Raw genomic sequence first — 22404 nt, forward strand, 5'->3', positions numbered from 1 at the left:
TATGGAGCTAGAGAGATATTTATACTGAGCAGTCAAATGTTACAACGTCACAAGACAGTGGACATTGAAAATGTTTTACACTGGAAGTGGTATATTTATTGGTTATATGAAATAGGTGGATACTGCAACTAGAAAAATGGCAGAGGGGCGGGCATTCTAAAAATAAGGGCCAATATAAGCCAATATACAGAAACATAAAATATATTTTTTAAAATTTTCTACATTATTATTCAGTTTGGCAATAGTGAATATAGTCACTCAGTACAATTAAGAGGTCTCTCAATTGTTTTCAATCATATCTTTAAAGCTGAAAATTGTACTTATTCTTATGTTTCTTGTGAATTTACTAACATCAAGAAAAATAAATAAAAATTTAGCTTTAAAGATAAGCATTTTAGTAATGACATCAAGTTACTCCTTCATTTTTCAAAAGGCTCCCATTATATATATACTAAATGTGCATTTTTTTAAAGTCATTGGCTAAAACACAAAAGTTAAAGATTTGTGTTTTTTTCCCTTATAGCACTTGCTTGCATGACTCTTAGGAAACATATTTATAATTCAACATCACTGTTTTATTAGTAACCTTATTGTGATTAAAAAAGGATAAAAATTAAAAAGATGAAAAATTTGGTTAAATACATAATTTAATATATTACTATCAAAATGGTTTTTGAAAATCACTTAGTTTGAGGCCAAATGTTCCTTTTCCTTAACATCTAGTTGTTGTTGTTGCTATTATTATTATTTATCAGAAAGGCAAGTTTATAGAAGGAAGGAGAGCGAAAAAGATTTTCCATCTGCTGGTTAATTCCCCAAGTGGCTGTAAGAGCCAGAAGTGGGCTGACTCAGAGCCAGGAACCAGGTTCTTCCAGTTCTCCACAAGGGTGCAGGGTACCAAGGATTTGGGCCATTCTCTTCTGCCTCCCAGACCACAAGCAGGGAGCTGGAAGGGAAGTGGAGCACCCTGGACATGAGCTGACACCCACATGGGATCCTGGTGCCTTTGCAAGGCAAGGATTTAAGCACTGAGCCATTGTACTAAGACCCAGATGTTCTTATATATACTACACAGACTGGATAATTACTACATGTATCTGAGTTGCTAAAATTATAATAGTGCTTTCTAATTTACAAATACTGTAGAAATTCCATTTTCTTCATCATAATTTATGTTATATGGGAATTAAGCATCCCAATAGGTGTACAAATGAACAATTTCCCTTTCTGGGTAAAATTATGTGTCTATTTATGTTTTCTTAAGTTAGAAGCCTTATAAGATTTATTCAGTTTTTTTAATTTATGTTGAGGTCTGACTTACTCTTAATTCTTTTCATCTCTGTAAAGTGAATTTATTCATCGCTCACACGCTCAATATTTTCCTGTCATTTTAGTACCTGGCAATTCATTAGAGGCCATGCTATTATGTTTCTGTGCTTTCCCAGAAAGCCTGCTTATTTTGCCAGAAAGATATGCCACACAGAAATGCATGGCAGCATCTCGCAGCCTTGAACCTAATGAGTTTCATCCAGGATGCCGCCAGTTGAGATGGACACATGTTCTATTTTTTTCTGCCAGAAATGATTTTATACTGTAATTATTTATATATCTGTCAAAATGGATTATGAAATACTTGGAGACAGATACTGCATCTTTTATTTTTTTTTACTCCTATCTAGAAGAGTTTTATATATTCAAAAATGCTACAGAAGTATGAGTAGCATAAATAAGTAAATGAATCAATTTTCTGCTTACTCAAGCACATCACACGTTCACATTAGCATCATTATGAACCTTGTTGTGATTGCCTAAAACATCTCAGTTATAAAAATGATAAAGTTATGCTCAGCACAGTTTCCGCATTGGTTTGGTTTTCTATTGATAGATTTACATACACTTTGCATTAATGATTATTTTAATATTATTAACTAGAAAATATTTTAATTATCCAAATTTTGTGATCATTTAGAACACTAATTTTCAGACTGTATCAGATAACAAGTTGGGATGTAATTGAAAGAAGGGGGCAGTGTTTGATGTTGTTAAAACTCAGGACATCAGGAACTCCTGGGTTTAAGTTCCTGCTCTACTCTCATTTTCAGCATCACATTTGCTTCCATTCTAGGAGACTGGATGACGCTCAAACCTGCCACCCTGTGGAAGATCTAAATCTAGGTCTAACTCGTTGGCTTTGGCTGGAAAAGTTACAGTTATTATGGGCATTCAGCAAGTACATCACAAGAGTGAAGAATGTCCTCTTCCTCTCTGCTTTCAAAAAAAAAAAAGTGAACACATAAAACTTCTGTTGATGCTGGAAAATTTAAAATTTTAACTGAGTTTAAATCTAATAGCCAGAAAGATGACTTGTCCACTATATCTTCTTTATCATTTCTACTAACTACCAGCTAAAAACAGACATTTCAATTAACACACTGTTATTAAAATATAGACATTCTCTGTCCATGTTACTTTTTAAAAATTTGAAAGTTTCAGTATTATTGGCAATAAAATGATTTTTATTCAGTCTTAAATAAACCTTTACTTTGTACCTTCCCATATATTAAGATTAAAAAAAATCACCCATTTTTAAAAGAAATATGAGTTAAGTATGGCATACTCAGAATATATCCTAATCATGGTGACCTGATAAAGAAAAAAATGCATTTTTATTAAATAATCTTACAATGCAAACTGTCAGTTTTGGGGCATGATTGTACCATATATTTTTTGCAGTTACAAACTAAAGTTCATCTCATAAAAGCTAGAACTCTAAGTGGTCTACTGGCTTATTTAGGGAAGGAAGAAAAGAGCAAGAATGCAGAAGTGCCACCAGATTTTATCTACTAAAATGGTGGCTTCAATTGCTTCACTAAAATGAATTAGTTATTATGTTTTTTGTTTTTAACATGGCATATTCATATCAGAATCCTAATATTAATTTTAAAAGAAATCAAGTCTTAACAACACCTACAACAATTTGTTGCTTTAAAGTTTTAATCAACATTTGCAATGCATGGATTTTTATGTGCATGATAACTTATGTATGCTTGCAATTAATCGGAGTGATAACCATGACATAAGGAAACACTCAGGTACAATACAGCCAAAATCTTTGCTAGCAAATATGCTGGTTTACCATTACAAAGTAAAGTATCTCAAGTAGAAGAAATGAGATGCTGGGCCAGTTATGTGGATTTGGAAGAAAAGGACAATTGTTTAAATACTAAAAACACTTTCTGAAGAATAACAAATATTTAGAATAGCTGCATGCTAATAACTGAAAATGGCAGCTAAATTCAGTGCAGTTTGTCATTACTTCCTTAAATATCTATAGTAACAAACTCTCTTGTCAGCATTATTTTGGTTGAAATATAACAGGTGCTGCTTTGGGACTATTTTGCAATGGCATAGAAAAAGAAAACTTAATGATTATATAGTTATATAGGAAAAGGATTAGATGTGCACTTATCTTGGACACAAAAATTCATTCTTAGTGGAAGTCTCCTTAGGTACTACTTTAAACAAATTAATGTTTAAAATTCGGCTCCAAACTATAGTTTGACATGATCACTTCACTAATTTTAAACATGGGAGATTGAGCCAGGGTAAAACAGTTACCCTATACCTGCAACAGTGAGATGTCTTATTTTAAGGTAAAACTTCTCTAAATCTTTCATTTTAACAAACATGTTGCATAGATTTGACTTCTATAAACATATTTTGAGAATATGTGATAATATAGATAGATATAGATAGCATAAAAGGATGAAAGGACATAAATTATCCACTAGAACAACATAATTGAAAGTGAGGCAGCTTTGCCACCTTGCCATGTGTTTATTCTCATTTAAATCTCCCATTCGGTTGTCATCAAACCTGGTGAAGACTTTCCCAGATTCTCTTAATAAAATATTCACAAAACACAGTGAAACACGAAAGTGTCCCCATATCCTCACTTTTTTTCCTCTTGAATTCCTGTGATAATAAACATTACTGTATATGATTCAGAGCTTCTCCTCGCATCTTCTGTTGAAACTATTGTGAGATAACTTTATCTCACACACCCATAATTGTCACACCCATAATTGTCACTACAATAAACATTGTAAAACATGATCTGAAAGTTTGCTCTTAATCTGCCTTACCTCCCAAATTTAAAAACCTCAAAATCAGTGACATGTGTATCTTATTTTCAGAATAAATTTAAGGTATGAATTCATTGCACCAAGAGTTGCTTTGGAACTTTGTAGAGAGTTACAACATACTGATTTTAATTTATGTCTTTCCATGTGATAGTCATAGTATTGGTCTGGGTTTTTCAGAACTTCGATACATTTAATCATTACACTGGATTTCCACATGAACAACCTTTCAAACTAGATTTACCACACTGAATGCAAGCTGAAGCATCAATTTTTTTGAGTTTGTCAAGTTTGTTACGCACCCTGCTCGAGGATCTAAAGACAAGTCCCTGGGAAATTTCAGCCTTTTGCTGACAAGGACGGTGGGGTACAAGCCATTGAGCTTGGATACTTCGATGATCCTTTTCTCTGTATCAGACCAGTACAGATTTTTTCCAATCCAATCGACAGCAAGTGCATTAGGGACAGCTGTGTTATGGACTACCTAGCAAAATTTAAAAAAAAAAAATTAAGAAATAATTAGTGTGATTATCACACCAAAAATGAGCAACTGATTCCTCACTTCTGCAGATTCCTGAACACAAGTTAAATGTCATAAATGAATTTAAATAAGAATACTGTCAATCTCAATATTAATATATATTTGTGATAAATTGACTAACATGGGGAATCCCCTATATATGATCCACACATTTAAGAAAAAAACATAAAAATAAAAGTTCTTGGATAGCCATACAGTAATGAGCACTTTTTCACTAATGTCTATTTACTTGTGTTAAAATTTGTGGTGAATTTCTGTGTAACAATTGTCCACGGAATGAATTACTGATCTTAGGTATTGGAAAAATGCCTAAAGCATTCACCACACTCCCAACTATTCTTGCCATATTAAAGTAACTGGAATGAAAGAAGAAAATGCAAATAATAAAAATATACTATGTATTTTCAGTCTAGACAAAGGGAAGTAAAGATATATAACAGCTATTAGTTATTAGCAATTCTAATCCATCAATATGAAATGTAATTAAGTGTACAAATATGATAGGGATAAAATGATGACTATTCTTTATTTATGAGACAGGTTTCTGAGTTCTTATAGCTTTTAAGACTATGTGAGACAAACTACAAAAACTGAAAACAGCTGAGAATCCAACAGATTGTTTTGTAATTATTATTTCTGTGTTTTCTTTGGAATTTTGTTTTTAATTGACACACAGGAATTGTACAAATTGACAGGGTACAGAATCTTAGTACACCAACACCATGTGAAATAACCAGAACATGATGACTGCCATATCAAGACACCTTACAATGTTTAATTTCTCTGTGATGGGAACATTCAAAATCCTTTCTACTGGTTATTTGGAAACACAAATTAATGATTCTTTGTTTGTTCTGTATATCTTGCTGGGCTATAGAATTTTACTGTTTTACTTTATATTTTGCTTTATTAGGTCAGAGGTTACCCTGATGCCCTATGTACTTGGTCTGTTCTTGCCTATTTTTTTTTTTTTTGAAATTTTTTTATGCTACAGTTCCATAGGCTCAGTGATTTCTCTTCTCACTACCCCATTTCCCCTCTTCCTACTGATTTGTACATATATTCACTTACAGAAACTGTATAACAAAAAGTGAAGATACATTGCAGTATGTATCTTTTCTTCTAAGTAAAAGGTGGACTCCCAATGAAACTGTTAAATATATCTTGACACTAGGATGCACGACTTTCTGCATACAATGCAAGGATACAGTTAAATAGCAGAATGAGGGACTTGTGATTTTTTGAAGTATTATACAATTCTAACATAGTTATACAATTATTTATAAGGTACTAAATACAATTTCATATTTATAATTCCTTAATAGATATATAATATAAACATTGGCATAATTATATTAAGCTACTATATGGAGTTTCATCACATTCATTTCTTTTATACTGAAATTCTAAATTTAGAAAATTAGCATGAATGACTGCATAACTGAAAATCAGTTAATTAATACTGCAAGGGAAGCAAATATGCACTTTGTTGTGATATGATTTCAGCAATAGAGCAATAACAGTGATTCAATAGAAACAACATGCACTAAAATATTAGAGTGCCTTCTAAATACATAAAGTTAAGTAAAAATATATATCAAGTCTATAACTTTCACATATTTTAAATAAATTGTCATGGAGTTACATCATTAATGAAAAGCTGCTTGCTCTATCTAGCTACTGGATTAACATAAATTGTTTTGTGTTTTACTACTACAAACTGATACGTCATTGCTCAGGCCATTATTAAAATAATTTTGAGCCAGCTGAATCTAACTTAGTCTTATTCCTGTAATGTACAGGTACATGTTAAGATTTCATAATATTTCAAAATGGATAGCTCCTCCCCTCCCCCAAAATATGTTTGTTATTATAAATGACTATGGAAAGTTATTTGAATTAAAAAATTTTAATAATACATGATACTGGATATATCCATTATAAATAAATTCATTAAAAATTAAGAACAGCTAATATCTAAACCGTGAAATATATTTAATTGTGATGTTATCTTACCAGGACATTCAAGGTTTTAAACAAATTCACTCAATTATTTTCATTGGCAAGAGGTTAAATTTAGAAGTGCTATAATTTCAATCTATACTCTGAAATTTTATGTTCTCAATTATAAATCCTCATAACCAATTTTCCCTTTGACTTGAGTGAATAAAATTGGATCTCAAAGATATTCAACCTGAAAAAAACCTATCACATCTTTTTAGGGTTGTGAAAAAGGTTTCAAATTTATTAACTTAAAGTTTATCTTACTGTAAGCATTGGTGGCTACAATGAAACTTAGTGATAAAAACTCTTCTACGGCATACTTCAAGTAGTTATTAGCTTACACAATACAACCACAACTTTGAAAGCAAGCCAATGTAGTCTTCCACTAATATCACTATCATCAAATAATATTTTCTGTTCTATTCAATTGCACCAATAATATATTCAATCATCCCATCACTGTGTTAATAATTACCTTAACATCACTTCCATTTAAACACATCCTATTTATGCGACTACCATTGGGTCTGCTGGAATCAATCCAATAGATGAATTCTTCTCTGTAATCAAAGTCTATAGCAATGACATTGTTTAATCCCTAAAAACAGAAAGAATATGTTCTCATCAGCAGTTAAAAAATTGATTTCTAAATGTTGAGGGATCCATGAGAATCATTATCCCCCTTAAATGTAAATAGTTCATATTATTACACTCTTTTAATATTTATGAATTGCATAAAAAGCATTTAGGACTACTTATTTTCAAATGCCATTTGCTATTATTTGCATTTATTAATAAATATTTTAAAATCCTATGTTCACATTTGTTCCACATTTATACTTAACATTATGTATAATTTATTATAAACTATTTTCTCTGAGTAGGCCACAACAGTCTTCAAATGCTTACAGTGGTGCTAATAAAAGCCCAGCAAAATGAAAAAAAAAACCCACAAATGTCTTAAAAAGAAAATAGTTAAGGAATATCAGGTTAAATAAAACAGAATATGCATTTTTTGCTATACCATTTGACTCTTGAAAGCAGTAAGCAGAATACAGCTAACTTACAACATCGGGAAATACTCAGGGAAGTAAGGCAAGTTCTAGAAAACCATCCAATGATTTTACTGAAGTTTGGAAATAGTTCTGCCACTGTTTTTATCCCAACAACATCAATGAATTTCCCTTCATGTACCCTTCTGATAAAAGTGTCATATTCAATATTTAAGATTTTTATTTTTCAATTTGAAAGATAAAGCTAAAGAGAGAAAAGAAGAGAAAAATAGGGAGAGAAAGAGGGGTAGACAGAGAGAGCAATCTTCCACTCACTGATTCACTGTGCAAATGGAGGCAACTGCCAGAGCTGGGCTGGTCCAAAGTTGGGAGTCAGAAGCTTCTTCCAGGTCTCCCACATTGGGCCATCTATTATTGCTTTCCCTGGCCATTAGCAGGGAACCTGGGACTCAAACCCATGCCCATACTGGATGCTGGAACTGCAGGCAGAGGATTAACCCACTATGCTGTATTATCAGTTCCCCTACTGGCATTTAAACATTACAAGCTTAGATAAAAATTTAATTAAAGAGCAACTGAGTAATCAACATCTTTTTATTTCACATGCTGGATATTTGAAAGAATGGTTCCCTCCAGACTCACCATACAATACTTTTTAGCAGTTAACAAGTATAGCACAATTTAGTTGGTGTGTTTTGGATGTTTTATGTATGTATATACATTATTTATTTATTTCTATCTGGTAGGCCTGTGGTTTAGTTTGAGCCTATATATGTAGGATTTGGGAATCTTCTTAGCTGTGGAGTTGCTCAAATGATTTATTATTAGTTAGATTACTTCTGACTTTCTTAGGGTTCATACATGTACTATTTAAACAGACTAAAAAAACTTGGCATCACAATTACAATTGTGTTAACTCATTTGAACACAGGAGTAGTTCACTAATATATTGGTTCTTGTGAGTTAGGAAATAATTGTTATTATAGACATTTGGCAAACCCCCAGAATGCCTGTGTCATATATTTTTATCTATGAATTTTTGGCTTGTATTAATATGCACCCGGGCATTTAGTCTCAAGTTGTAGAGCACTGCTCTACTATGCACAAGAATTGGCCTTTTCAAGGAGCCAGGTTCTTTTATTTGCATTGAATAGGTTTGGGAGAAAGGGAAAGGAAAATTAGTAATTCCTAGGCCTGAATTGATTCCCCACATCTATTCTCAAAACTCAGGATATAACAACAGTAATAAAAATAACACTGATGTAGGTTCACCATTTTTTATAAGATTGCAGCAATATCTAAATGATTATTGCTTAAAATCTATGTCTTACTGAAGATCTACTAGGCAAAGAAAAGTCTGGGTATAAAAGCAAGTTACTTAAGGTCTTGGAAAAATCTGTTTGCTTCACTGACTTTTTTTTCCGTTTTCATTCAGTAGGGCCAAAATTTGGCATTACATGGTGTTAACACTGTAGGTTTAAAACTCACACTTCTTTTTTACTTAATATTTTCAATCTCTTGAGTTCTGGAATATCAAAATAATCTAAAATAGCTCGATTCCAACAAATTCTATGCCACTGAATGTAAACAGGGGACACAGGCAGGAAACTCACTATGATTTATTCATTAACCTCAAATTAACAAATGAAAGTATGCTTCCTACTGACATTATTCAGAAAGAAAAATGACCATTAGCACTTTGAACAGGTAACTGAGAATCAGATTGTTTCAAAAGGCTTTATTAAATATTCCTTCACATGAAAGTTGTAGAATATCTTAAGTACAATTAACTGTGCATCTTAAGGAAGGTTTCTATGCAAATAAATCAAATTTAATCAGTCTAAAATATAAGTTGAATGTATTCCAGACAAGTTACGTAGAGAGCCTAGTAAATTCATTTTAATACTAGTCTACAATATTCTTTCTGTTCAAATGTTTTTCTCTCCAGAGGAATAATGTAAATGGGCTAAGATTCTGTGATGGTTTTGCAATTCAGATTGTTACATTTGAAAGCTTTACAGGGAAAAGGCAGGTAGAAATGTGTCTCCAACTTCATTTATGATTTTCCCACAATCCCTAGGCGTGGCAGAATTACCCTGTTCCTTTCGTAACAATAATCAATTTAGATAATGAAAATCAAACCCCAAATTTAGCAAGTCATCTACAACAAATTAAAGCTCTAAAGGCAGTGGAATTGAGGTACCAAAATCTGACATATCCATCTAACCAAGCTGGTGATTTTCAAAAGCTTTACGCTTAATCCCGACAGAAAACAGTGCAATACTCTCTTTATAGATTCATACAAGGAACATTAAAACAGCGACGAGAAGGGTAAAAATAATGTCTGGAAAGTAGAGCCATCCCAGTGGTTTTAGAGTTGAAAATTGGTTTCATGAAAACACTATTTCATTTTTGTGGCGGAAGATTTCCAATCTTTTTATCTAGGTGATTAATTTAGGAAATTGTGGGATTTTTTTCCCCCTCTGTTCAATTTTGCTGGACTAAAAGCATGGCTAAAGTTGACTTGGATAGTTTATTTGAGAACTACTTAATTAATTTTCATTCCTAAAACTTGTGGTATTATAGCACATTTTCTAAATGTGGTCCAACATTTGATTTATAGGTAGCCTAGCTATGCCCACAGTTTTGGATATACTGGGTATACTGGGTAAGAAAACAATATCCAACCATTGTTACACTATTTTTTTCCAATGAAGCTTCCTGAGATTACTGCTGAATAAAACAAAGAAGATTCATGACATCAGGGCTAATCATTTTTCCTAATGAGCTGTATGAAAATATGAAAAATGAAGACAAGGGTGCAATCTTTTCATTTATTTTTGAAGCGAGAACATGTGCAAAGATAATAACTTACATGGTCTACCTCATTTTGCTTATGTAGATGGACTCTGCAAGGGGAAAATGGTTTAACTCCTTAAAACTTTCTGTAATGCTATGATGAAATATGCTTATAAACATGTTCACTGAGAGGCATTGTATGTTTCTATGTTCTAAACATTTCACTAGCAAAACAGGATATAAAGCTACTATTTAGTGCTTTGCATTTCTAATTCTGCAATCAGTGGTCACCATTTTCAAGTTCATACACACACAAAAGTGCTCAGGTTTTCATGAACTTCCACGTTTTTCTCTCCCTTTCTTCCCTTCCATAGACAAAATGCTCCTGTGAAAATCATCTGAAATTCTTCCCCTACAAATGGGGCAGGCATTTGGACTAATGCTTAAGGCTCCAGTTAACATCCTGGAGTTCTAGTTTTTATGTCTGACTGCTGCTGCTGGCTCCAGCCTTTTCACGCAGTCTCTGCGGCAGCACGCAGTGGTTCCTATCCACATGGCAGTCCTGGATTCAGTTTCTGCCTCTCAGGTTTGGCCTGGACCAACCCTGGGCATGGTAGGCATTTTAAATCTGTACATGAGAGCTTGTGCTCTTTCTTTCTCAAGGTTGTGCCAGGGTGAAGTTGGGAACTCTCTAGATCTCCATGGCGGAGAGGGGGAGCTAGGACCTGAGTTAAGGTCATTCTCTGTTGCCTTCCCAGGTGCATTAGTAGGAGGTAGGATTAAAAGCAATGTAGCCAGGACTGAAACCTACACCCTGAGATTTAGACGTCAGATTAGCAAGACAGGTCTCAACCTGCTGCATGGCAACAGACTCTCATAATACTATTATTATGTATGCAGAAAAAAATGGAATGGAGCAGATGCAATAAATATTGAAACAGATATTTCTCCTGACAACTAATAACACACTACAACTAACTGTGTGATTTTTCTGGTCCAGGGAATAATCAGTCTAGTTAAACTGATTTGGTGTTAGGCTGTTTGCAACATAGGCAGAAAAAAAAAAGTTTACAAAGCATTTCATAGTTTTTTAAACTAATGAAAAGTGGAAATCATAATATTTGAAACAAATTACATATTTTAGGCTCAGCCCACAGGCTGGATTTGTACATCCTCTCCTTTCAAAAATCAGGATCTCATATGGATGCCAGTTCATGTCCCCAACCGCTCCACTTCCCATCCAGCTCTTGCTTGTGTCCTGAAAAAGCAGTGGAGGATGCCCCAAAGCCATGGCACCCTGCACCCACATGAAAGAACCGGAAAGAAACTCCTGACATTCAGCTTTGGATTGGCTCAGCTCTGGCTGTTACGGCCACTTGGGGGAGTGAAACAGTGAACTGAAGAGTTCTCTCTCTGTCTCTTCTTTCTTTAAGTCTACCTTTCCAAGAAGAAGAAATGTCTTCACATCTGACACTAGACCTCAAACACCAGGAGAATCCCCCAACATTCCATCAAAGTAGACGGGACTAATGCAGGAAACACATATAGTGGACCACGTGTTACCTTACAGCCTCAAACCCTTCTGGGGTCACAATTACTGTGTCACTCTCTTGTTAATTCTTTAATCCTGGCTTATTTCCTGAGTCTATGGATAAGAAATTGGAATTTTTGAAAAGGAATGGTACTGAAATGACAGTGCAATGGGGTGGAGATACAATTCAGCTAATCTACGAAATACATTAAAAGAGAATTTTATTTTTTCTACATAAAATCATGGTAAGATAATTATCTCTTTGCACTTATTTTTTTTTCATTTTATAGGATGATTGAGGAGTAGTATTGCCCCATCTTAAACAAAAGCTATTGTGATACTAAACATGTGCATGTCTGTTTTTCATAAATACATGTTTCCATAAATTTTAACTGTTGGTGTTTCTGAAAGGTTTATGCTTACTTGGCATTGCCATGCTAAATGGTATGAAATCATCCACAGTTTGCCATACCTGTTTTAAAAGTGTGTAGTTGGAGCCATCAGTGCTAATTTTCCGGATCTCATGATGATCAGCAAGAATTAGAAATGGTTCTTCATCTAAACATCAAGACATAAGAAACAGTAGACTTAATATTCATGGTATCTTAATTGGCTTAGCTTCAGATTAACAACAGTGATGTAAATTTATGTATGAAAGTTCATACTGAGCAGCATGGTTTTAGAATGAAAAGGCAGAACTCATGCAGAAAGAATAGGAACATTTAGATAATTCTAAATGCACCTTTCTCTTATTTTGAAGGATCTTGGAAATTCAGATTATTTTGTTTGGAATTAATGGAATTTACCATCAGCTTGTTCACATAATCTAACCCAATTGAAAGGATAGATAAATACTCATATAGTCAGGAAATATTTCTTGATGACCAACCAGCTAAAACTCTCAATGATCTGAATGCAAGCCCTAGGTTTCATTGTAGGTCGATCATCCGGCTACCCGTCTCAGGAGTCTCTGAAGAATTTTTGAACTCCAGCTTCTAAAGTCTTTATTAGTTTCCATTTTTAAAAAATCTCACAATACTTTTTTACCATCTTCCTTTTTTATGATACAGTTCCTTAGGCTCAAGAATTTCCCCTTCCACCCTTCTGCCTCTACTGTTTTCTCATATACTGTGACAATACTTTCGTCCTTCAGTGACAGTTTATTCATGCTCTGTACACTTGTTTTAGTACCTCTTTTGTCAAGAAGCTAGAAAATAGTTTGGTAAAGGCCTTATCATCCTCAGTGTATTGGAAGAGCCTCCAAACCTTTCATTAGGATTTCTCTTCAGAATTCACTTGTATGCAAAATGAGCTCTTAATGAGAACATAGTCAAATATTTTGGCAAAATCAACTTATTTCTATAAACAGGTATTTGATTATTTACATACAGTAATACAGTAACATTCAGTTATACCCTCAAAAGATGTACTCTTAGTTAAATTCAGTAAAATTTGCTCACTTTGCAAAGTTAATTTGTTTTTCTGGAAATGTAGATTTTACAGAGGGAGCTACAAAGACAAAGATGTTTTGTCTATTGATTTACTCTCCAAGTGGCCACAAAGACCAGAGCCAGGGCTGACCCATAGCCGGGAGCCAGAAGCCTCTCCCATGGCTCCCATGGGAACAGGGTCTGAAGACTTTGAGCCATTCTCTGCTGCTTACCCAGGCCAAAAGCTGGGAGCTGGAAGGGAAGTGGAGAAGCTGGGACATGAACCAATGCCTATATAGTATCCTGGCTCATTTGCAAGGCAAGGATTTCAACACTGAGCCTTCATGCCAGCTCATTTTTAGATTTAGTCCTTTGCTCATTTAGTGTTTTGCTCATTTTTAAACCAACTTTGTTTCTAATGCACATTCATATACTCATTTTCTAAGCAAATTTAATCTTGTTGGAACTTATTCAAATACATTAAAATTTACTATGTAATCTGATATTATAAATGATTTATTGTAAATCTACATTTTGTGCTTAATTTTTACTTTAAGCAATTACCTTATTCTCCTTGTCTTTCAATTTCAAACTTAATATGTAATACAAGTACATAGAGTATTAAATTATCTTTCATTATATGAAAGATGTTTGACTCCATGTTTCCTCATTCATGGCAAAATCTCCAATGAATCATTGCAAATTTCTATTGGGACAAAATGGAGACTTGAGCTTTTCTCAATGCAGAACTGGCTCTAAGTTTAAGGGTTCTTGACACCCCTGTCAATATAGCTCTACATTTATAAACACAAATTTAGTCATAATCTTCCTCAATACTTAGACAATTCTTTTAAAATTTTTTCAGTTAGGAATCTTGGTCTCCTTTGCAAAAAACATTTATGCTTGTATTGAAATTGTCATTAGTTCTCCAATTCTTTGGAAAATGGAAAAAAACTACAGTTATATTCATCGCCATAGCATAATCACTTATAAAAATTTTAAACTATGTAGCAAATGACTGTTTTTGAGATTTCACGTCTTATCCAATCTCTCATTTCTAAAGAAGTTGTTAAGAAAAATCCAACCAGGGAACTGGCCAAAACAAGTATATTGGGAGAAAACATAAGGATCTCCAAATAAATCTCAATATTTTTAGTATTTCATGAAAAAAAAAATGCCAGGGAAATGGAAAATGGAAAGAAGCTAAATTTCTTCTACATAAGGTATAAATTTTGAAAAAGGTTAAAAAATTCATATTAATGGCTCAATTATGGAGATCAAGGAGAAGCAGGAAAATGTCCTGACATCTGCTTCACTCAAATAATGACAACATCCATGGCTGAGCCAGACCAATACAAGGACCTGAAGCATCCTGTAGTTCTGTCATATGTGTGCAGGGCTCCCAAAACTTGGACCATCTTCTGTGGTCCTCTCAAACACATTGTCAGGGAGCTTGATTTGAAATGCAACAGTGGGAAAACTTGAGCCAATGTCCAAGGAATTCCATCACTGCAGGCAATGGCTTCACTTGCTATGCCACAATGCTAGTCCTAAAATTTGTACTTCTGACATTTGCTTAATAAAAATAAATGAGAAAACAAATGTAATGTTTTAACTATTTTCATTGCCATATATTCACATGAGAGATTAGCAATCTTATTTGATCTATTTTTAAAAATAGCTAAAGAATATAAAGATTCCCTTGCCCACTGATTTTGTTCCATTTTAAAAGTTATTATCATATACTGTCTTTCATCACTTTTAATGCTTAATTTCCCCCAGGTGGATTATAATATTTTTTGTGGGCCATGCTTCATTAAAATTCTTATTTACAGAATGAAGCACAACTTATAATAAACACAACTTCACTAATTTTGGAATAATTCAAAAGGCTTATGGGGCTTATTCATGTTTGCTGCTGTTGCTCAGTATTATTATGACCCTCTTGGGTTTGTTGGTATGTAAATGAATGTGCCTTAGAGAAGAAAAAAATATTACAATACTCTCATAATAGAGCCTGTGATTGGCCAAACTGGCTGTCAAGAATATTTGCTTAAGCAGGAAGTAGTACTACAGATAGTTCATTTACTTCTGAGTTTTCTCAAAAAAATATAGAAACCCATAGTAGTCTAAAATAGTAAAAACAACCTTATTATTAAAAGAATGACATGTACACAATTTATGAAATCAGAGTGAGATATTCCCATATCATTAGGAGTAACAAGGAGCATTGTGGTCTCAGAAAGAGCAAGAAGGAGTAAATTCAGGGAGAAGGGGTATGACCTTCTGGATCCATAAGAGTAACTGATGTGGGGCCGGCACAGTAGCCTAGTGGCTAATGCCCTCCTCTTGCACACACAGGGATCCCATATGGGCGCCGGTTCATAGCCCAGTGGCCCTGCTTCTCATCCAGCTCCCTCTTGTGGCCTGGGAAATTAAATAAGGACCAGTTGAGGCCTTCATATTTTGCCCTCATGTGGGAGACCAGGAAGAAGCTCCTAGCTTCAGATCAGCGCAGCTTTGGCCGTTGCCATCACTTGGGGAGTGAATTAGTGGACGGAAGATCTCTCTGTCTCACCTCCTCTTTGTATACCTGACTTTCAAATAAAATGAAATAAATCTTTACACCTCCCCCAAAAGGAGTAACTGAGGTGAGAGAAGTAAACAAGCTTGACTTGATACCTGAGAGTGATTTGCAGCCATTTGGGTTATCAGGTTGTGTGGCATACCCATCTGTGCAGAGGCACTTGTAGGTCCCATAGGTATTGATGCATTGCTGGCTACAGGGAAAGCCTGTGGAGCATTCGTCAATGTCTACACATGTTCTACCATCATCCTTCAGTTGGAATCCAGGCCAGCATTTGCACTGGGGAAAGAAAAACAAGGATATGAAAACAGGAATCCATTCATATCATCATCACTACCTTTTATTATTGAATAGCCTTTTAAGAAGGCCTAAACAAGAAACACACTTAAGAATATATAACGGCAAGTCTGTTAACTTTCAAGAAAGATTTCATGTACTATGTAAAGTTAAATGTATTAATTTATTCTCCCAAGTATCTTCATTTTATCTTCTGACATTGGCAAGATTGCAAACATGCCTGGAGATCATTAAAGTCACGTGGCTAAACAACAGCCATGTAAAATGCAAGCAAGTGTTCGATGCCTTTTTTCCTTTATCTAGTATTTAATATCACCTTTTTAGAAGACTTTAACAATCATATAAATTACTTTTTATGTGGATCTTTCAAGGTTTCAAACATTGTCAACTGTTATTTCGCTAGAGCTGTTGGCACTTTTATTTCTAATTAACTGAATAGAAATCTGGAACAGGAAGGTGGAGATGTGCAGATGAAGCCCACAGTAGAGCTGGGACTCACTGCAATTGTTAAAACACGGCAATCTGCAACCACTGCCTTGGACTGTATTTGGTGCCATGTTTAAGTATAGTGGTGTTTGGAGACAAAGTAACGTCAAGATAGCTTTTATTCTCTCTCAATAATTAAGTCACTTTTCTTAGGTCGATATTATCTCTGCATTTTATTACAGTCTATACATCCCTTTCCCTAGCTTGTCTCTGCCAAGCAGTATATTAGGATCACTATTACAGAAAGTGAACCTATTTTCTGATTAGATGACGATAATCACACTAATCTTTGCCATCAACACTTAGTGACCTTTTAATTAGGGATTTTTTTTTTTTTTAGTATTGAGTAGTAATGGTGAGTTAACAAGAAGCTCAACAATTAAAAACAATCAATGCTCGAGATATGCATACTAATCATTTCATAATCTGTGACTGAACAGTTTTGTGTTTATTGAGAATTATATTAGAACAATTTAAGACCACATTACTAAGTCATCAGTGGAAAATATGCCAAGTTGTAATTATTATTATTTTGTTTAGGCATAAGACATTTTTTAAAGATTTGGGATGTGATCAATGTAATAACATCAACTTCATCTACAAGTGCTCAAAAGAGAAATGAATATCTTTTCCTAGATAATTTTATAGGAAACTTGTTTGTTACATTCTTATGATTTTGTTTCAGTTGGTAAATTTGCTACTTTTTATCCCATAGTTCTCAAGTAGTTATAATAAACTTTTAAAAATTTCTCAAACTCACTAGTATGCCCATAAATGAAAGTAAAAAGCTCACCCTTATTTCCCCAAATCTGTTTGTAACAATATAACTCCCAAAGAGAATATCCATCCTGACATATTACTAAGACAAGTGAAGTTGGTGTTTAAACTTTAACCCCCCAAATAAGATGCTTAATATCATTGGACTGTATACAAAACCATTGCTAAAAAGCAATTTGTTATAATTTTTAAATAGTTAAAAATATTTATTTATTTATTTATTTATTTATTTATTTATTTATTTATTTATATTAGAAAGTCAGATATACAGAGAGGAGGAAAGGCAGAGAGGAATATCTTTCATCTCATGATTATCCCCCAGGGGTTGCAATGAGCAGAGCTGCTCAGATCCGAAGCCAGAAGTCAGGAGTTTCTTCCTGGTCTCCCATATGGGTGCAGGATCCCAAGGCTTTGGGCTGTCCTTGACGTTTTCCCAGGCCACAAGCAGGGAGCTGGATGGGAAGTGGGGCCACCAGGATTAGAATCAGTGCCCATTTTGTGCAAGGGCAGGACCTTAGCTTCTGTGCCAGGTCCTAAATAGTTTTTAAAATAACTAAAATATATAAATAATGAGAAAAAATATGTTTGAATGAAAATGGGAATTCTCACAGGATATAAGAAGACATTATTGGAGAGGCTGAAATGTGTTCAGATGATCATACATGTTCTGAAATTCAGAAATTTGAATGCTAAACACAGAGCTATGTTGAGGTAAAGGAATGCTTTGGGACATACAAAGGAAAATTTTATGAACTGTGCCTTTTATCTGAAACAGTCTTGTAAAAGGAATATAAGGTATTTCAGTTTTCATGGTATTTGTGAAAGTGCAGTGGAATGTCTTGTGACAGTCTTATGGAAGTATTATAAAATTCAGTGACTTGAATATAAGTATACGTATGGGAAATTAAGATTTTATACTTAAGGTGACCATTATATATAATGTATTGCATATATATGTTTGTACACACACATATATACTTCCATGAACTTTTTGAAGATCACTTTCATACATGGGTTTCAAAAATTTTGCACACAGATTTGTCTTTTAATTCAACTTTCCATAAGCATTTTGAAGAATTACCATTAATAAATAGAACTACTTAAACTTATTCTATTACTGCCAAGAAAATTTTATTTAGCTTTTAAATGTACTTGGTTAATCTTATTTTATTTATGTTTATTTGCTGAAACATTTTTCATTTTCAGAAATATGCTTGTTGGAACAGGGAAACCTATTCTTGCCTCAAAATTACAGACTTTGTTCAGTTCAATGATATTACTCCCCTCTGAATAGTTGGATTCATATTTGTTTCACAGAAAATGTGCCAATGGTTCACAGCACATAAGGCCTATATTTTGCTTTTTAAAGCAATTTCCATTTTATTGCTGAATTTGAAGGATTGTTTCTTGCCCCTTTCTGTTGAGATGGCAAGCAAAACAGGCTGTGGATCATTTTCTCGTGGAATAGAGAAATCCATTAGTTGACATTTTCCCCAGGTGTGCGTAAGTGATACTTGACAGAATTTTAGGAATAATGTTCTTAAAATTGTACAGCACAGATCAAAGCTAATGAATAGAATAACCCATCCCTTGGGGGAAACAATCCTGGAGTGCACCACAGCACAAAGCTGGTATTACAAGCAGAGAACAGACCCCAGTCCAGGCACTCTGGTAAGCCATGTGGCATCCCAAGCCACGCCTCAACTGCTGCATCACACATCCATTGTCTATGTCTCTTTTAATGTAATAGCAAGGTGTGAACATTTTTTATTTCATACCTTCGTGTTTGCTTTGAGACATATTAGCTATACAGGTTAAGCAACCTATGTTGAAGTTGATTTGAAATTATTATACACACATATATATACATACCACATATATAATACACACATATAAATGTTATATATAAATATATAATACAAATATAACTATATACTATATATAAAAATATATACATGAATACATATTTACCTATGTTGTAGAGCTAATAAATTGTCTGTCAATGGCTTAAAATTTAAGATTTTCTGTAACTGTATAATACCTATCCTGATTTATTTAAAAATCTTTTAAAATTCAATAGTCATCATAACAGTTTTTTAACTTCTACTGGAGTTTAAATATTTAATGCTCGCAATAATTATTTGACACAGGCTCATTTCATTCAGAGCTGTTCTGTCACATGTTTTGTTATTTCTGCCTAGACGCCATGTTTATGAATGAATACACATGTGTTTAAGACAGGGTTAATTCACTGTCTTAACACAATGATGTGCTGAAATATTTTGGCAAATATTTCTATGCAGAGAAAATACCTGTTGTAGTTATTAGATTACATGTACACCTAGCATAATCTTGATCAACGTATTTACATTAATAAAATGCCACACTTTTGATGACTAAAAGTAGCAAATTTGTTGGCTATTCTAGTCAAATTCACCATTAAATGAAACTGGGCTGTCACAGAAAATGATCCAGAAACCTTTGACAGGCACAGTTCCTTTATACACCAATATTTAGTAAGCCGCTAGTGACTCATTTTGGTAATCTGTAAAGTATTTCCTACAATATAAAGATTTGTGACATTATAAGAGTTTTTTTTATTTTCAACATCCCAACTCCTAAATATAATCTTTAAATCAACCCAGTTCAGAGGCAGAAGCAGGAGTCCTGGGTTTCCTCCCTGAGCACCCACTGAGTTTCCCAGAATGGATTGAAGGCTCTGGGGACTGCAGGCTCTTCCTGCAGTTAGGACTGCTGATCTGGGGCAATAAGGAGTATCACAGAGCTTTGTGCCTCTTCTTCAAGGAAAATGGGCTTCCCCTTGCAAAGGAGCTATTGTAGTGGCTGCAGCAGGGTCTCTTCTTTTTCTTTTTTTCAGTGGGCCTCTCTTCATTGCAGCTCAGGAATTTCCAGGTACATTCCCAGAGCTGCACTTGGCTTTGTGCCATCCAGGGAGGCTCCCTTCTGCCTCTTGGGGCTTGGCACTTATAGCAACTAATGTACAGTATTTATGTCTAATATATACTTTCTTTAAAATTACTAATATAAAGGGACATATTTCATGCATTCCTTAGGCACAGCTCTGAGAAGGCAGTCATGCTTAGCCATATGGGTGAAGTGGTGACCTGCTAGGCTTTTGTACTGCACTGTTACTTCAGTGTTTGCCCTTTTTTCATATTCCATGTATCAGAAACAAGTCACTCATTCTATTCTGATTCCAGAAAAAGAAAAACAGGCATCACCTTTCGGAGAGAGAAACATCATAGGCAAAAGTTAAGACTGATTAAAATAATTTTAAAAGTTTTTTGGCAGGAGGTATTTTTGGGATCTGAAATCTTCCTCAACTGCTTTCCCAGGCCACAAGCAGATTCTGGTGCATGCAACGGGAAGACTTCAGCCAGGAAGTCTGTGCTGTGCCGAGCCTTAACTTGGTGTTTTTAACAATGATTTTCTATTTTCCTCATTTATTTTACATACTATGTTATTTGGAACTTGTCTGAAAATGTCCCTTTCTGCCACATTTTATTCATTTATTAATATTAATTAAATAATTATTCTTTAAAAAATATAGACTGGGGCCTGAGCAGTGCCCTAGCAGGCTAATCTGCCTCCTACAAGCACTGCCATCCCATACGGACACCAGTTTGTGTCCTCGCTGTACCACTTGTGATCCAGTTCCCTGTATACAGCCTGAGAAAGCAGTGGAACATGACCCAAGTCCTCCACCCACGTGGTAGACTTGGAAGAAGCTCCTTGCTCTCTCTTGGGTTTGAATCAGCTAAGCTCTGGCCATTGGGACTATTTTGGGAGTGAACCAGCAAATGGAAGATCTGTCTTTTCTTCTTTCTTTGCAAAATGTGCCTTTAAAAAAAGAAACAAAAATAAATGAACAAAACAACCCAGGCTAGGAATGTTATTTATTTTACCTGGTACTTCATTTACCTTGATTTGAGTACAGAGAGCTAATCATTTTTCTAGGCAGAAACACAAGTTCTTATAATCGGCTATACTTCTGAAAGTAAAAATTTGGGTACCTGGCAATTTTTTTGTTTGTTTTGTTCTTATTTTATTTTTTTTAGGGTAAAAAGGTTCAAGGGCTACAGGAAAGTGGGTAAGACTAGTATTTTTTCCATATTGTTTCCTTCATGTTTAAAGGGGGGGTATTAAGGGAGAAGGCCCACTCAATTTCCCACCCTCCCCAGGTCCCAGATATAGGGCATGCTCTGAGGTTCTTGCTCAAGTAGTTTTGCTATTTCAACAGTTATGAATCGCTGCCATTCTTGCCACTCCAAGCACTATAAGATCCTTGAGGAATCCACTGATTGACATAGTCCATCCTAGCTGAGATGGTTGGTTGACCTGTTCTGTCTTCTCTCTTTTCTTGGTTAGGGTTCTGAGTCCAGCATTTTGATTGGGAAGATCTCCAGAGAAACTTTGTCTGAGGTGTGCTCAAACCAGATTCTTGTATGTGCTAGCAAGTACAGGGCCTGGCACAGTCCATCGCCCCAATCAGTTGGTGGTTGCAATTGCTGGGTTGGTTCTGTTTTCAGTTCCGACTTCCACTGGAACCAATGGGTTTTGCAGTTCAACCTACTTCTGCCCAGCACATACTCGGCCCTCGCATACACCAGTGGCCTGGCATTTTTTTTAACATTGCTCTTAATATAGCCCCACATTCAGGATGATTTGGACCTAGGTTAATGCAGAAAGCTATCCCTTGAACGGCCCTTGTGAGCATGAGCCTGCCTCTGTTTTACGCAAAGGACACCTATTACTGTTTGGCATAAATCTATTGTT

At 34.6% G+C, this 22404-nt stretch overlaps 1 protein-coding gene across 1 annotated transcript in view; it reads right to left on the reverse strand.

Annotated features, from left to right (window-relative positions):
* The window catches only part of LRP1B (LDL receptor related protein 1B), a 1301643-nt gene that overhangs the window by 212296 nt on the left and 1066943 nt on the right, over positions 1 to 22404 (reverse strand). The window contains exons 55-58 of the mRNA XM_040971988.1: positions 16143 to 16326; positions 12503 to 12588; positions 7163 to 7285; positions 4445 to 4626 (exon numbers count right to left, since the gene is read on the reverse strand). Of these exons, the coding sequence (XP_040827922.1) occupies positions 4445 to 4626; positions 7163 to 7285; positions 12503 to 12588; positions 16143 to 16326 (575 nt within the window). The remainder of the gene's footprint in view (positions 1 to 4444; positions 4627 to 7162; positions 7286 to 12502; positions 12589 to 16142; positions 16327 to 22404) is intronic.

The sequence above is a fragment of the Ochotona curzoniae genome, unplaced genomic scaffold (genome assembly GCF_017591425.1).
Source record: "Ochotona curzoniae isolate NIBS_2020 unplaced genomic scaffold, NIBS_Ocur_1.0 contig_2210, whole genome shotgun sequence".
Taxonomy (NCBI): Eukaryota; Metazoa; Chordata; class Mammalia; order Lagomorpha; family Ochotonidae; genus Ochotona; species Ochotona curzoniae.